At 41.0% G+C, this 17,713-nt stretch overlaps 2 protein-coding genes and 1 pseudogene across 2 annotated transcripts; 1 reads left to right on the top strand and 2 right to left on the bottom strand.

The window, feature by feature from the left end:
- Window positions 1–11,947: 11,947 nt before the first annotated feature.
- LOC140628295 (heat shock protein HSP 90-beta-like) lies at window positions 11,948–12,787 on the bottom strand. The gene has a single exon (XM_072817541.1). It carries the CDS (start codon window positions 12,743–12,745, stop codon window positions 12,227–12,229), a length of 519 nt encoding a protein of 172 aa, XP_072673642.1. The 5' UTR covers window positions 12,746–12,787; the 3' UTR covers window positions 11,948–12,226.
- Window position 12,788: 1 nt separating this feature from the next.
- On the top strand, window positions 12,789–13,849 carry LOC140628557 (heat shock protein HSP 90-beta-like; the record flags this gene model as incomplete). The annotated part of the gene is given in 2 exon segments (XM_072817828.1): window positions 12,789–13,299; window positions 13,302–13,849. Coding segments are annotated over 2 exon segments (1,059 nt in total), but the record flags the coding sequence as incomplete, so codon positions are not given.
- Window positions 13,846–14,273, bottom strand: LOC140628296 (U6 snRNA-associated Sm-like protein LSm3 pseudogene; annotated as a pseudogene).
- Window positions 14,274–17,713: the final 3,440 nt, after the last annotated feature.

Here is a 17,713-nt window from a genome sequence, read left to right as displayed (position 1 = left end):
CTTATATCAAAGTTTCTGTGAGTCAGAAATCTGGGCACAACTTCGCTGGATCCTCTAGTCAGGGTCTTCCAAGGCTGCAATCCTGAGGTTTTGTTCAGACTGTGTTCCCATCTGGAGCTTGAGGTCCTCTTCCTAGCTCATATAGTTATTGGCCGAGTTCAGTTCCTTATGGCTAGAGGGCTGTGGCCCTCAGCCCCTAGAGGTCATCTACATTTCCCTGACACACGGCTCTCTCCCCAGGCAGTTCACATCCCAAGAGCTTGCTTCTTCACGGCCAGTAGAAAAGTCTGTCTAGTGCACGATAGTAAGATAGATATATAGATGTAGATATAGATACAGACGGCTATCCCACGATTACATCATAGGTACATGTGTATATATGTGCACACACACACACAGGCCCACCTGTATGTGGATTTTTTTTTCTTTAAAAAACCGGAGTGGTGGGGGATCCCTGGGTGGCTCAGCGGTTAAGGGCCCACCTTCAGCCCAGGGCGTGATCCTGGAGACCCGGGATCGAGTCCCACGTCGGGCTCCCTGCATGGAGCCTGCTTCTCCCTCTGCCTGTGTCTCTGCCTCCCTCTCTGTGTGTCTCTCATGAATAAATAAATAAAATCTAAAAACAAAAACAAAAACAAAAACAAACAAACAAAAAAAAAAAACGGAGTGGTTAAAAAGCTGCCCAGTGGCTGCAGGGAGAGGCTGAGGCAGAAGCCCTGGCACCAGGGGGGACCAGAGTGGCCCGTCTCCAGAGGGGCTGGAGAGGTTCCAGGCGGCGCTGCGTGAGCCTTGGGCAGAGCTCTTTGCCAGCTCAGCCGGGGGCAGGCCAGCCTGCGAGGTGCGTCGGTGGCCCTTGGTCGCAGAGATGGCTCAGCCTCAGCTCCGGGAAGTGGCTCACGGGGAAGTCACGGAGCCGGGGGGGTGGGGGGGTTGGGGGGGTGCGGGGCGGAGGGGCCGTGGGCTGGTCCCGAAGGGCGCGGTTCAGGTCGTGCGCAGCCACATGGGGGCGCCCTGCTGTAGCAGGTGTTCCTTGGTGTGGGGCCCACTGCTGCGGGGACGCGGGCGCCCTCGTGCTTCTGCTCAGCCGGCCGGGGAGCGGCCCAGGCCTCCGAAGCCACCTCCTGCGGGAGACACGCAAGCCCAGAGAGAGGTAGGTGCGGGGCGGCCTCCACCTGGCGGGGGGATTATTCTGACCAACCTGGGATCGCATGGTCATGGTCGCTTGACCCTAAGGGACTAAGCTCACAAAATGGTGTTGGCTGGTCTGGGAGGCCTAGAGTGGCTGAGAAGATGGTTCTGGAAGTTGTGACTGGATTAGAGGTTGGGAGGGTGCTGGGAGGCCGCATATAGGGGAGCCCCTCATATGTTCCGTGCAAGTACTGTTGAAGCAGGGCGCAGGTGATAGGTTTTTTTTTTTTTGACTGCATGGGGTGGCACCCCTTACCCTGCCATTGCTCAGTCGTCAACTATATATAACACATAATAAGGTGTATAATAACGTGATCAGGGAGCGACATTGCCTCACCATTGCCATATTCTGTTAGCAGGTTCCGCGGTCTGCCCACCCTACTCAAGGGGAAATTTATTTGGGATATGAACATTGGGATCACCTGAGGATCTGTCCCTGCGTTTCACTTCCATAATTTATTCAGTATTCATTGTTGATTAATCTATTCATCCATCCATCCATTAGCATCTTGGCTCTTACTTTTCCTTCTACCTGGAAAACTTACCCAAGAATTTGCACGCCTCATCCTCTGCCTTTCTTCAGGTTTCTGCTCTAATGCCACTTCTTTACTGAGGGTTTTCCTTGACCAGCCTGTTTAATACAGCCAATCTTAGGGCACCTCGATGGCTCAGTCGGTTAAGTGTCTGCCTTCTGCTCAGGTCATGATCTTGGGGTCCTGGAATCCGCCCTTGTTGGGTTCCCTGCGTCTCCCTCTCTCAAATAAAGAAATAAAATCTTTTTAAAAAATAGCCAATCTGGGATCCTTGGGTAGCTCAGCAGTTTGGTGCCTGTCTTCGGCCCAGGGCATGATCCTGGAGTCCCGGGATCAGGTCCCACCTCAGGCTCCTTGCATGGAGCCTACTGCTCCCTCTGCCTCTCTGTGTCTCTCATGAATAAATAAAATCTTTAAAAAAATAGCCAATCTTGGGCCCTGGAATTCACTATCTCTCTTATTTGTCTCAACAACTCTTACACATTTGATACATATATTTACTGCTTTGTTTATCGATTGTCTCTTCCTCTACAGTGTAAGCTCTGTAAGAATAAGCACCTGGTTTTATTCACTGTGAAATACCCAAACTGAATAACCCAGTGTCTTGCCATAGTTGGAGCTCAATAAATAGTTGCTAAATAAATGAGCGAATGTGTGCATAAACATTTATTGAGCACCTATCATGTGTAAAGGGTAGCATCAATTACTCTGGGGACCCGAATGGATTCTGCTGTGAAAGAGTTTGCTAGGTGAGTACAGAAATGAGCCTGTCAAGATTTTGGAGCAAGAAGACATTTTAAAATCAAACTCAATCTGGAGCAACTTAAAGGAGGCATCAGAAAGTACAAATTAAAAGTGAGGCAGCTAGAGTTAGTGTCTGAGTGAAGACAGGCCCTAGGAAAGTTAAACTTAACTTTCAAAACAAAGATAGAAAATAAATCATTTCAAAAGCAGTGGTTTTGGGGTTTACTTTTTCCCAGAGGCTAAGAGGCATAAGGAAACCACTAAATTTGACTTTACCTAAGGCCTGGTGAGATATGTTAGTTTTAAACATTCCAGTGAATAAGCTACCTTCTTGTAGACAATCCTTAATGGATCCTGGATCTCCTGAGATGCCGTGTGTGATGTTGCAGGTGTGAATATTGTTCCAGTGAGAGGACACTGCAAAGGCTGATTTCCAGATGCTGAGCCCCTGCCAAAAAAAACATATGGAGGTGCAAGTTCCAAGCCAGTATTGAAACCAAAACAACCAGAGCTAAGAAGGAGAACATTTCTGGGAAATAGGAGAATGTGCAAAGACAGAAGAGAAAAATCGGCCCTTAAAGCTGAGCTTGGCAAGGAGAAGTGAGGATGCAAGGGACAGTGGCAGTATAGTTCAATCATAAATCATAAATGAAAGTGAAAGCCAATCACAAAATGGGGAGAAATGGGTTGGTTCCCTTGTTCCCAGTCTCATTTTGTGATGCTGGGGATCCTGCCCAAACTGTCAGAAATATCTGTGGAGAAAATATCCAGGGCAGCAAGAATAGGACAAGGTAGCCTACAGCAGTTCCCTTCTTCTATAAAGAAAAGCAGGAGGCCAATTTCAAAGTGTGATATCAGCTTGGCCTTTGTTTTTCAGCAAACTGCCAGCTTCCACCACCCACCACCCTGCCACTGGTGAGAAGGAGCTAGGTATAGCTGGATTCAAAGAACAGTACAAGAACTGTGAATTGGTAGTGGTGGGGAAGTAAAATTAATCTCACTGTGAACACTACACACATCGCCAGAGCACAGTGGGCGCTACCTAGGCTCCATCCTCTGCCAACCAGATGCAGCATCTCTCTGGCAGAGAAGTGCAGTCACTGAAAGGATTTGTAGCTAAGTGGGCATGCCCAGTCATGCGACCTCTGCATGCTAAAGCTTGTGTGTTGCAGTCAGCTGTTACATGGTCATAGATTGGGAGTAACTGGTATCTCTGCAAAACGTAGTATGTTTGCAATTTGGAAATGCCAAATATCAAAGATGCCAGTTTAAATGACGGTGGGTAACTTTGGAGTCTCTGAGTTTAAAAAAAGAAAAAAAAGAAAAATGGGTCATGAAAGCTGTTTTTGTCACATAGACAATAAATCGGTGGTTCCTTTACTTGCCCATCCATTGAGTTTGCCAAAGAAACATTTATTTTACAGATTCCTGGGCCCTACCTCTTGGTGTTTTTGGATGGGTAGGTCTGAGATTCAGAATCTTTTTTTTTCTTATCCCAGGTAATTCTGATGGGCAATCTTGAGAACCTTGAAAATAGATGACCCGAAGGAGGCCTACAGTTTATATAAAGAATTGAAAACAGATGTTTAAGAAGCAAAATATTCATTATACTTTAGGGTTGTGTAGTACATTGGCCCCAGATGACAGAAGGTCACTGAATTAAAGTTCTTAGAAGGCCTACACTGGCTCAACACCAGGAGGAACCTTCTGAATTTAGAGTTCAGAAGACCAGTGAAAAACCAAGCATGATGATCAATAGGGTGATAAGTGTGAAGCACAGATCATTATTACACAGGTAGATATATCCAGTGGAATAGTGGTTTCTGGTGGTAGTATGTATCTTTTTGTCATTGTGTTTGTCCAACAGAGCAATTTTATCAACAGAGCAATTGATCTTTAACCCACTCCAACCCACTTTCTGCCTCTTCTGTTCTGCTAACCCTGTCCTTACTATGTCACTAATACCCTCTCTATTGCCAAATTTTAAAAAATATTTTAATATTTGTTGAGTGCTTACTGGTTTTTTTTGAGTGCTTACTGTTTACCAGGTCCTACTATTCCATGCAATTTAGGGTGTTGCATTTAATTCTTGTAAAAACCCTCTGAAATAAGTAATATTCTTATCAAATCTACACATGTAGAATCTGAGGCACAGTGAGGACAAAATGGTTTCTCAGGACCCATAACTAGTAAGGAGTACAATTGGTATATTATACCAAGAAACCAAATTCTGGAGTCCAGATGCATAATTAGTCCACTACAGCACCTGTTTTACCAGGTCTCCATGTGACATTTGGTATGGTTGACCTCTCTCTCTGAAAGCCTCTGAGCCTCTGTGACACCACAATTTCAAGGTCTTCCCCTTTTCTGTCATTCATTCCTAGTTTCCTTTACTAGCTTCTACTCCCCTAGCACAGTAATGGCTTACTGTATCGCCTGTCATCATCCCACCCTTCCTGTTGATATTCTCATCTCATCTCATGGTTTTCAAATGCCATCTACATCCATAGGACCGTGACATTTTTCTCTCTAGTCCAGGCTGCCTTTGTGAGATTCTGTAAGTATATTTGAAATCCCTACATCAGTGCTTTATTGGCAACTCACAGTTAAGCTGTTAAAAAAAATTGATTTCTGACTTCTTCAGAAAATGAGATGAGGAACCCTTCCATCTCTGCACCCCTACATCTACTTCTTTACCGAGTTTGGTCCATCCCACTTCCATAGTGTTTGGAATCTGTTCACTTCTTTCTAATCCATTGCCACTCATCTGACACAGGCCCATCTCTCATTAGACCATTGTAAGAACACATTAGCTCTTTGTTTAGATTCCTTTTTCTGTCCCAGGTGAGTGGATCTCCTCATAGCACAGTTAGTTTTGGATGCTGCCTCCCCCTTTTCCTGAATGTTTTCCTCCAGGTTTAGGCTGGGGCTGTTTTTTTTTCCATAAACATTTCTTTTGTTATTGCAATATATTTTATCTTAGCATCATACTTATTTTAACTGTGTTCTTATTTCTGATCATTTAAGTTGTTCCTACTGTTCCAAAAAATTGATAGACTATTTTTAGAGCAGTTTCAGTTGATAGAAAAATGAGCAAAAAAATCAGAGTTCGCATATATTCCCTCTTCCCTCCCTCCACAGTCTCCCCTATTATGAGTGTCTTGCATGATTGTGGCACACTTATTACAATTGATGAACTAACATTGATAAATCAATGTTAACTGAAGTCCATTATTTACATTAGAGTTCACTGCTTGCATTGGATGGTCCTACGCGTTTTGACAAATGCATGGTGTCCTGTTTCTGCCATCATGGTCTCCTACGGAATAGTTTCACTGTTCATCAATCCCCTGTGCTTCACTTGCTCATTCCCCCATCCTGCTCCCTTAATCTTTGGCCTTACTGACCTTTTTATTCTCTGCCTTCCTTTTTATTTCCAGCCCTGCCTGCCTATACACACTCACCCTCCAGGTGCCATCACAAGAACTAGTATCTCCAAACATGGGCTTTGGAGACAAATTGCCCTAGCTTAATATTTTCCTTCTCCTTCCTAGTATTTTAGAGTTTTAAGAAATCTTAGAGATTATTTAGTCCAACAATTGTTGTCTTTCAATATTTTTTTGTACTATTTATTTATTTTTTTTTAAACTGTAGATGGGAAGAGGTAGGAGACTCTGAGCTAACATAACATTTTCGTTTGTAAATACAAAAAACGAACAGAACTATTAACCACTGAGCTGGAGGCACGATGCCAATATAGTGTAGTCCTGTCAATCAGACATGCCTTATCCCCGCCCAGACCAGCTGCAGTTTGGCCTGTGATTCCAACATGCCCTGGTCCACGCATACTTGCAGTGGGGAAGTTAGATGACAGAGGCCCAGTAAATGTTATGTGTTGTGATGGTTGATTTTATGTGTCAGTGTGGCTGAGCCATGGTGCGCAGATATTTGGTCAAACATTATTTTGTGTGTTTCTATGAAGATATGTTCTGGATGAAATTAACATTTAAATGGATGGATTGTGAGAAAAACGGATTGCCCTCTGTAACGTGGATGGGTCTCATTGGATCAGCTGAAACCTAAATAGAACAAAAGTCTCCTTCAGCCCGAGCAAGAAGTAATCCTGCCAGCAGATTGCCTTCTGATTTGAACTACAACCTTGGCTCTTCCCTGGGTCTCTAGCCTGGTGGTCCACCCTACAGAATTTGGAGTTGCCAGCCTCCATTATGGCATGATCTAGGTCCCTACGGTCACTCAGTCCCTCACTCCCCTGTCTCCCCTTTCTCTCTCTGTATATTAGCATTCTATGCATTCCATTGGTTCTTATTCTCTGGAGAACCCTGACCAGTATATATGGCTAAAAGTTCATTGGAAATACTGAGTCCTATTTTTGGTAGACAGGACTGAGAGCATGTGCATTCTTTGTAGTTGTTATTTAAAACTGACTTTCCATTTGGACTATTTCTGATTCCCACTGTGGAGTCAAGAGATGGAGAGTGAAGAAAATGGGAGGTATGAGACAGAATGGGGGTGGGTGGGTGAGTATTACCATCTTAGTCTCCTAACTTCTAGTTGCATATCACTCCCTCAATAATGTATGTCCCCATGGCAGGCAGTGGCTTTCAAGATAATTACATAGACTTCATGGCTCCTCAAAGTAATGTGATTAATACTCCTGTGGTATGGATAATGATGATGCATCTTTCTCAGAAAAGGATTTTTAAATATCAGTCCTGATGCTTAGCTTCTGTCTTATAAACACTCTTACCTCCTAAACTTATAGAAAGCTACAGTATGAGGCTAAAGAAAGAGAAAACTATCCTTAAATTCTTCCTTCGCTATTTTGGTGCTCCAGAAAGGTGACGTATTTTCTCATTGACTTCTCTCTTCATAGGAAAAATGTTAGCAAGGACTTTTCAAAGGAAACTTCAAAAGAATAACAGAGTTTCTAAGACTCGGAAGAAACGGGGCTGCTTTTGTGTGTGTGTGTGTGTGTGTGTTTTGCTTTCGTGTGTCAAGACAGATGGTAGAATGCATCAAAAGGCAGCAATAATTGTGTAGATTTTATTAGGTAATACTCATTTATTTAACACATACTAGGGGATGTTTTACTGTGTGAAATGTGTGATTTAGGACTTGTTTACAGTAATTGTAAGACAGTGTCCTGAATTTCAAGATGTCCATCATTAAGCAGAAAAGTGATCAGTCACTCAATTACCAATAATGTCAGGTGATAAGCATTTTAATAGAGTTGTGTCAGCAGCCCAGGAAGAAATCTGTGAGGAAATAACATTCAAGAGTTCTTACAGGCCAAGTAAAAATATGAATAATGGCATGAGGCAAAAACCCCACTGATACGTTTTTAAAAATTCACTCTTATAGTAAAGATGGATTTTGAAAAGCAAACTTTGGTGAACAATTAATATTAAGTTCATGTTGTTTGGCTTTCTTGAGTCTTTAAAGCTGGAGTAGTCATATCTTAGTTTTTAATCTTTCCAGAACGTTAGAGGAAACAACAGAAAACAAAATAGTAAAGATGGCATACATGTGAAAGAACTCATAGACGAGATAAATTGTTTCCTTTTTTAAAAAAAATACTGTTAATTTTTAAATAATGCTAAATAAGTATATGAAAAAATAAAGACTGGCTGTTTAAATTTTTGTAAGAAGTTTTCAAATGGATCCGTCCCTAGCCTTCAGGGTCTTGTGAGAAATAGGAAATTATGCTTGTCTGGATGAGGTGTACTTTGGTAGTTGTTTAATAGGGTTTTATGCTTAATGTTAAAAACAAAATATATTCTTTATTGAAATATCACATTTCCAGAGGAAACACAGCATGGGGTAGCTCAGTTGCTAAAACAATGTAGAATTATTTCAGCAAAACCAAAAAGAAATCATTTTCTTTGATCTAAGATATCTACCGATTATAAAAAGAAACTAAAAAGGGAAAGCATTAAGGATCTTATTGGCCTTTGAGTTTGTCTTTATCTCTTTTCTTTAACTTATATGTCTGTAAAAAGTCTCCGAAATTTTTTTTAAGTCTCTGAGAATTTCTAAGGGTAAAAAGGACACAATTACTCTGTCTTTTCTGTACTTCACTGCAGGAAGCCCCTGTCTGCACTAATGGGACTACACTGCTAGCAGAAGTATCCCTAGGAAATTAAAGTGATTGGACATTGTTCTGATGAAGATTAACATTTTGTTTTTAAAAAGAGTGTGGGTATGGTAGATATGTGCATACATCATTTTATCTTAAAGTGTAACAAATTACATAAATTAACTTCATGCTGAGAAGCTGAGATATTACTCAATTGTATGAAACCTCATCCTGGGTAAGAATTATTATATACTCGCTTCTGTGTTTTGAATGAAGCATTTCAGTGTGAATACAAAGACATACATATTGCATTCCAGAAAGGAAAATAACAACTTCACATATGAAAGACTCATGCTATCATTTTTCTGTTATTTTATGCAATTCAAAAGTGGCATGAGTGCAGATTGGAGAACTTTGTGCAAATCATAAGTTTTCATTTTCAAAACAATACACTTAACAATAGTATTAGCAGTAAAGAGGCTTCTTTGGAGCTATTGTTCATGATGACTGTGTCTCACTCTGCAATTTGAAAGGACTCTAATATCGGTAGTCTATGAACAATGTGAAAATCAGCACCTAAGTCTATTGTAGGCACTTTTTTTTTATTTTCACAAGACCCTGATTTAAGGCCTGAAAAATAAGAGAAATAAGCTTTCAAAGCCTATTTGTCAGGCACTGGACCCTATACAACAACCTGAAGCAAATAAATTCTAATTCTAAAGATATAGGCAAGTTGACATGGTGAATGTAAAGCATGAGCTCAAACATTCATGATTTCTTTTCTAAGCCTGAAAAATGTCCCTTTACTGGAGTTGCATTCTTAGTCATACAGGTAGAGTTGGGTGAGTAAAGTTGGACAGGATTTTGAAAAATCAAACTTACTGGGGCACCTGGGTGGCTCAATCGGTTAAGCATCTGCCTTCGGCTCAGATCATGATCCCAGGGTCCTGGACTTGAGCCCCGCAGCAGGCTCCCTGCTCAGCTGGAGTCTGCCCCTCCTGCCTCTCTCCCTGGCTTGTGTGCAGTCTCTCTCTCTCTCTCTGTCTCTCTCTCTCTTTCTCTCTCTCTCTCTTGCTTTCTTATAAATATAATCATAAAAAAAATCAAACTTTCCAAAGTTATAGGTAAGGCTTGAATAAGCTTTATCTCCTTAATAGAAAACAATAGCCATCTTTGAATAATAATACTATAAAAATACAGTGAAATGAATGGAAAACATAAGTAACGTGGGCTTCGAGAGGTGGAAAAGCATTGTATAATGTCAGGAACATACTCATAAGCCCAAAGGAGAGAACAAAGAGAAGGGAGAACAAAGTGGAGACGTACTATTTGCATACTTTCTATGCATCTCCAGAGTACCTCTGTGCTGGATGAACAAGACATGGGCATAAGGGTCAGGCAAGCAGATTTGTCAGAATACAACATGTAGTCTCTCTAAGGGTGGTCAGAAGCTAGAATGAATTGCTCTTCCTGAGGTCCTGTCTCCAAACACAAAATTTTTCTTTTGAGAACCCTGCAAGAAATCCATGTGTAAAATGTTTCATTGCTGTACATACTGCAGTGGGTTACCACTAAATTAGTAGCAACGGGCTTCTGTATTTGTGAAGTTACTGGAGACATACTTGTCTTCCTGCTGCTAACAACCAGAAAACTGGATAAAATATGTGAAACAGCAGCTTTCAGACACTGGACAATGCCCAGGACATTACAGCAGTCCCCAAGAGAAGGGAGATGAATGAAGTGAGCTCCTGGATTGCCTCACCTTTCTGCCAGCACTTTCTGGGATGAGATGCTGGAGGGAAAACCCAAGCTGAGCATGGTGGTTTCTTTGAGTTGAGCCATTTAGGGAGGCTGAGGTAGCTAGAATTTGAGGGCAGAGTATCAGAAAGGGGGAAGCTATACAGAGAAAGAGCTCTAGAAAACTTCCTATGGCTTCTCTTGGGCCTTGGGTTGAATACTGTGTGAATGTGTAGGTGGAAGATCTGAAAGGCTGGACACAGACATACCAGGAAGCCAACACCAAGCAGTTCCCAGGAGATCATGCATTCTTATCCACTTGCATTACTCTGGAGCAATTTGAGATTTTGATGGAAGTTTTAGGGGAAAGGTGATGATTTTTAGTTCAATGTGTTATTAGAACATCTAGGTAGACATAGGAAAATGATACAAGAAAACACATTTTTTAAATTATTTATTTGTTTATTCATGAAAGACAGACACACACACACAGAGAGAGAGAGAGAGAGAGAGAGAGAGAGAGGTGCAGAGACACAGGCAGAAAGAAAAGCAGGCTCCATGCAGGGAGCCCGACGTGGGACTCGATCCCAGGTCTCCAGGATCACACCCTGGACCAAAGGCGGCGCTAAACTGCTGAGCCACCCAGGCTGCCCAAGAAAACACATTATTGACAAGTGACTGATGGAACGTGAGACATCCAAGAATCAATTCATAGAGGTAGTAGTTGAAGTCAAGAATATGTATACATACTCTTAGTAAAGAGATATGGAAAGGGGTAGGAAACTTGATCATTACTGAGCACCCCCTTCATGCCAGCACTAAGGTGGGTACTTTCGTGTGCTATCTTAACTTAGAACATTGTAATAATTATATCAGCTAGGTAATTGAATTCCAGTTGTAAAGATCAGAAAATTGGAATCAGAAAGGTAAAGTGGTTTGCTCAGGGTTCTACTACTGGAACCGGTAATTTTACTCAACATGTCACAGTAGTTATCCAGGTATGTGATACTCTAAAGCCCAATCTTATCCAACTGAAAAAGGCTGACAGGATTTCTGTGCTGAATTTCAGAGGAGCAAAGGATACTGTCTGGCTGTTCTTGAGGGTGTAACCATGGCCCACCAGGACTGCCTAACTTGGCCCCTCACCTGGCCCAGACTCTAATCTCACTTCCCAGTATTTACCTGTTATTCACTCTGGTCAGACAGAATGACTCCTAGGCGTTGTGTGGAGGCACAGGGCATGCTCCTTTGTCAGGCAATTACCCCCAACATCCCTTGCAGAAATCCTCATTGCTAGGATGCACTTGGCCTACTTTCTCATTTTCATTCAGTGTTCCGTTCACATACTGGTTCACCATGGAAGACTGCTTGACCACCTTATGTAAAATACTAATCATATCCATTTTCTATCCCTGCAATTGGCCTTATCTTTTCTTCACAGCACTTTTGTCTATCAGACAATATGGCCTATAATTATGTATGTTTTTTATTTTCTGCGCTCCAGATAGAATTAAGTTTCTTTTTTTTCTGCATCCTGGTGATCACATTTATTGAAAGAGTTGGAAAAAAATTAAAATGCCCTTTAGCTTAAGAATTTTTGAGTTATCTGCAAATCAACTCATTTCAGGAGTGGAAGAATCCTTGATCATTTCTTTTTTTTTTTTTGTATAAAACTGTATCTTCTTTATTTTGCATACTTTAATCTCAGAACAAAATAAACAAACACCACAATACACATCCAAACCCCTTGTCAAATGTCATGAGGGCTAGGGCTTAAGGCCCTTCTGTCCTGCCTCTAACAAAGACAGGAGGAGAAAAAAAAATCCACTAGACATCAGCAGAGGGAACCAGGTGAACCGGGGCCACTCAGGGCTGCTGGGGAGCCATGGGGACACTATACAGAGGGCACAAGGTCTGCAAGGAGAAATTAATCGACTTCTTCCATGCGAGAGGCATCCTCATCACCCTCAAGTGGAGGGATCTCATCAGGAACAGCAGCACTGGGTTCCTCCGCTGCCACTTCATCTTCATCGATGCCCAGGCCTAGCTTGATCATGCGGTAAATGCGGTTGGAGTGAGTCTGGGGATCCTCCAGTGAGAAGCCGGAGGAGAGTAGAGCTGTTTCAAACAGTAGCACCACCAGGTCCTTGACAGCCTTGTCGTTCTTATCTGCCTCTGCCTTCTGCCGCAGCGTCTCCACAATGGGGTGGTCAGGGTTGATCTCCAGATGCTTTTTGGCCATCATATAGCCCATTGTAGAGTTGTCCCGGAGTGCCTGGGCTTTCATGATCCGCTCCATGTTGGCAGTCCAGCCATAAGTGCTAGTCACGATGCAGCAGGGTGAAGATACCAGCCTGTTAGAGATGGTCACCTTTTCAACCTTCTTATCCAAGATTTCCTTCATGAGTTTGCAGAGATTCTCGAACTTGGCCTTGCTCTCCTCCATTTTCTTCTTCTCCTCTTCATCCTCAGGCAACTCCAGGCCCTCCAAAGCTGATCTCATAAATAACTTGGGAACCATTGCCAAGTCTGGCACTAAAGCATTCATGGAGGCCCTTCAGGCTGGTGCAGACATCTCCATGATTGGACAGTTTGGTGTTGGCTTTTATTCTGCTTATCTGGTGGCAGAGAAAGTGGTTGTTATCACAAAACACAATGATGATGAGCAGTATGCGTGGGAGTCTTCTGCTGGGGGCTCTTTCACTGTACGTGCAGACCATGGTGAGCCCATTGGCCGGGGTACCAAAGTGATCCTCCATCTTAAAGAAGACCAAACCGAATATTTAGAGGAGAGACGTGTCAAAGAAGTGGTGAAGAAACACTCCCAGTTCATAGGTTATCCCATCACTCTTTATTTGGAGAAGGAACGAGAGAAGGAAATTAGTGATGATGAGGCAGAGGAGGAGAAAGGGGAGAAAGAGGAAGAAGATAAAGATGATGAGGAGAAACCCAAGATTGAAAATGTGGGTTCAGATGAGGAGGATGATAGTGGGAAGGACAAGAAAAAAAGACCAAGAAGATTAAGGAAAAATACATTGATCAAGAAGAACTGAACAAGACCAAGCCCATTTGGACCAGAAACCCTGATGACATCACCCAGGAGGAATATGGAGAGTTTTACAAGAGCCTTACTAATGACTGGGAAGATCACCTGGCAGTCAAGCACTTCTCTGTAGAAGGTCAGCTGGAATTCAGGGCATTGCTGTTCATCCCTCGTCGGGCTCCTTTTGACCTCTTTGAGAACAAGAAGAAAAAGAACAATATCAAACTGTATGTCCGCCGTGTGTTTATCATGGACAGCTGTGATGAATTGATACCAGAGTATCTCAACTTCATCCGTGGTGTGGTTGACTCCGAGGACCTGCCCCTGAACATCTCCCGAGAAATGCTCCAGCAGAGCAAAATCTTCAAGGTCATTCGCAAAAATATTGTGAAGAAGTGCCTTGAGCTCTTCTCTGAATTGGCAGAAGACAAGGAGAACTATAAGAAATTCTATGAGGCGTTCTCTAAAAACCTAAAGCTTGGAATCCATGAAGATTCCATTTCTTAATATCAAAATGAACGCAGGTTTCTCTTTTGGATGTCTTCTACATTTAAAGAGGCAATCATCCAAAACCTCCTATATTCCATACACGATAAATTCTTTGTTTCAGCCAACTCTTAATGGAGGAGCAACTAGTACAACACCATCTCCCCGGACAAAAAAGCATCAGAATATTCCGTTTTGTTGATTTATATATCTCTTCATATGTTTCTTCATCAATTTCTATAATAGTCAGTTTCTTCCACATCTCCCAATATCATATTTAAATGCCGATTATATGCATGTAATCTGCCTCGAAGCTCTCGGTCATTTCTCATTTTCACATAAATTCGCTCATCCAGGCTGAGCCTGATGAGATCCAGGGGCTCTTCTATGGTGTTGGTAGTTTGTTGCTGGTCCACGTCGTCCGCCATCTTTCAAACCCTGCGCCCTTTCCCCTAGAATTAAGTTTCTTGAGCTAAAAGACTTTATCTGTTTGAATCGTTGCTTTTTTACCTGTGCGCAGAACAGGTCCTAGCATATAGAATGTTTCCCATAAATGTACATGAATGAATGAGAACCCTGTTTTAGGTTACAGACCCTTTGAGAATTGACAAAAGATATGGACACCCATAAATGCACATATGTATAGATAGCTTTGCTTCCCACAAGTTCAATCAGTCTATAAATCTATTTGACTTCCAGAGAGCTCCATTTCAAAACTAAAGAATCAGAGAAGTAGAAAAGTGATGAAAGTAATTTTTTAAATTGGGGAAGTGGAAGGGATAATTAAAAATAAAGGAATGGCCAGTTGTGTCAAGCTAGAATTCAGAATGAATGAGTTTGATATATTGTTTCATCTTGGCAAGGAAGCTAGTGGTGACCTTCAAGAATTCAGTTCCCACATAGAGGTGAGCAAATACTGATGGACTAGGCATTAAACAAAGTGTAGATAGCAAGGGACTGGAATCAGGTTGATGATTTGGGATCATGGTTAAAGGGTAACAGATGAAGATAAAGAAAGGTGACTTGCTTTCTTGTTGATGCTGAAGTTATTGGCAAAATTAAGACTAAATCCCAGGTTTCTTGATAACTGTCCTTGAATAAAGTATAACAGTTCAGAACACAGGCTCTGGAGAAAGCAGAATTCCACCACTTATTGTGATTTTAAGCAAATACTTACAATTCTTCAGGCTTCCATTGATTATCTGTAAAATGTCGTCAATAATAAAGTCGTGATGAGTTAATGTATAAGATTAACATAAGTGTTACAAAGTGTTACAAATGGTACAAAGAAACCACTTAATAAATTTTACCTATCATTTTTATCATCCCATAAAGATAGTCCCATGTCTGTTATTGCTTATTATTCTATGCATTGTTTAACACACTCCCTGTTACATAGCATGTTTATATTATTGTGACTATCATGTAATAAGTGAATATTAGATAGCAAATAGAATAATTGACAATAAATGGAAGAAAATAATTAGAGCAATAGCTAGAATGGTTACACAGTGAAGTAAAGATTTCTTAACCAATACAAATCCATTCATTATTCTCTGGGTTCAGCTGGATGGCACATCTTTGCATGTAGAGTTGCATGTAGTGTTTTCTGGGCTCACTCATGATTTTGTGCTCAGCTGATGGCCCATGGCCTTACTCACATATCTGATGGTGGGATATCTTTCAGCAGGGCAGAGGGGATATTTTGCACATGTGTCTGTCATTGTCTAGCAGACTGGACTGGGCTCCTTCACATCACAGTGATCACAGAGTTTCCTAAGAGCATCAAGAGAGGGAAAACCCCAATAAAGAAGCCCTTTCCAAGTTTCTGTTTGCATTATATTGACTATTATCTCATTGAACACAGCAAGAATTATGACCAGGTCAAGAGTCAGTGTGGGTAGGCACAGCCCAGGGCCTGGATAACAAGGAAGGTAATCACTGTGACCTTTGATGTACATATTGTTGATGAAGAAGGCAAGATGGACTTCAGAAAGGAAGAATTCATGGGACCAAAAATTCTCAAGAGCTAGAAGGGGGTACATCTCCCTCTGATACTGAAAAGAAAGATGAGATCATGGGCGCAAAGAGGAGATGTTGCTGTCAAGAGAAATACAGCAGTTCACAGCAGACTTGCTTACTCCTCCTTTGTGTTTACATCCTATTAGAAGATTTAAAACCTGGAAATCACTTCAAAATAGATTAACCAAAACAGGCACTGGAAGAGTTATTTTGAGAAGCTTTCTTGCTTGATTCTTCCCAAATTCCAGATCATCCCACTTTGGCTCTGTGGGCTACAGAAAACCCTAAAATGTGAAATTCGTGTATACATAATTTCCTCTCAGCGAATAAACTGATCATGAAGCTGAAGCAACCTGGCATATCCATTCCAGTGTCAAATCCTATAGAGATGGCTTTCAATCTAGTCACTTTTTTCCTGGAACCCACCAAGCCTTCCATTTTAAAAGAATGGTCATTATACTGAAAAAATGTATCTTAAAATTATGTTTTAAAATGTTGAATCTTAGGGGCACCTGAGTGGTTCAGCTGGTTGAGCATCCCACTCTTGATCTCGGCTCAGGTCATGGTCTCACAGTTGTGAGTTTGAGCCCCATGTTGGGATCTGCATTGGGTATGGAGCCTACTGAAAAAAAATAATAAGTAAAATGTTGAATTTCAAAAGATAATACTTTCAACTTAGATTTAAAAATTTCTTGAAAAGTAATACATGGACATTTGTGTAAAAGTTCAAATAGTAAAAAATTATTTAAATGAAAATAATGCCCCCTTCCCCAAGACAACTATTGTTAAAAGCTTCTAATTTGAACATTGAATGAAAGTTTGATGTTATTAACAAAAGAGATATGTTTGTTTAGATGTGAGAATCATACTTCTTAGTTTTTTAAGCAGTTATTATCTTCTATAGATAATTAAATGTTTATGGCACCAAAAAGAATTTCCTTATCTTACCTAAAATTTAATTCTGTGCATTTTCAGACAGACAGGCACACACAATCACATGCTCACCCTCATACATGCACATACACCTTTTTTTGCATTTTGAGCACTGACATTGGCTTTGGGTTACTATATATTCAGGGAGTATTTTTGGCTGAGGGCACTTTACAGGACTGAATCATATTTACTGGAAATAGGCTTCATTTTCCTTCCTCCCATTAGCCAAGGACATTATCTGGGACTACATCCAAATAAATCTTTACTACACACTCAGCTTAATTGGTGTTTCTCAATAATATTGCTTGTTTTTAAATAATTTCAAAGTTACCTGGAGGTAGCTTAATATATAAATATAACAGAAAATATGAAATTGTGAGGTCAAGAATCATGTTTTTCAACCAGAAAAACATTTCTTTTTGTTTTAACAGACATTGAATTATGATCAAGTAACTAGGAAATGAAGCATTCAACAGTAATCAGTTCATTGACTGGCTGTTTTGGTCTTTTATGGAGCTACATTTGTGGAACAAAATTCAGAGACAAGGGTATTGGAAAGGTAATTAGTGCATTGATTTCATGGTTGTCTTTAAGGAAAAATAAAGAAATAGAAACTCACAATAGGAAAGAAATTTAGGCAATTGCTTTCTTCATGAGACAGGTTGAATTCTTCATACTATTTAAAAACAATGACATTGGTGTCCTTTTAAATAGAATTGCTAGTTCCGCAGATGGGTGAAATAGATAAAGGGGATTAAGAATACACTAACCTTGATGAGCACGAACCTTGATTCAACTATAGGATTGTTGAATCATTATATCATACACTTGAAACTAAAATGACACTGTGTGCTAATTGTACTTGAATAAAAAAGAAAAACATGGCTAGTTCCTCATTTAGGAGAATTCAGAACAGTAATATCTGTAGTT

The sequence above is a fragment of the Canis lupus genome, chromosome X, assembly GCF_048164855.1.
Source record: "Canis lupus baileyi chromosome X, mCanLup2.hap1, whole genome shotgun sequence".
NCBI classification, from domain to species: domain Eukaryota; kingdom Metazoa; phylum Chordata; class Mammalia; order Carnivora; family Canidae; genus Canis; species Canis lupus.
Note: the sequence above shows the minus strand (reverse complement) of the source record. Positions and strands in the feature narration are given on the sequence as shown.

Excerpts from the sequence above, each read along its gene's own strand:
- LOC140628295 (XM_072817541.1), bottom strand. The coding sequence starts at position 12,745 with ATGGAGGAGAGCAAGGCCAAGTTCGAGAATCTCTGCAAACTCATGAAG.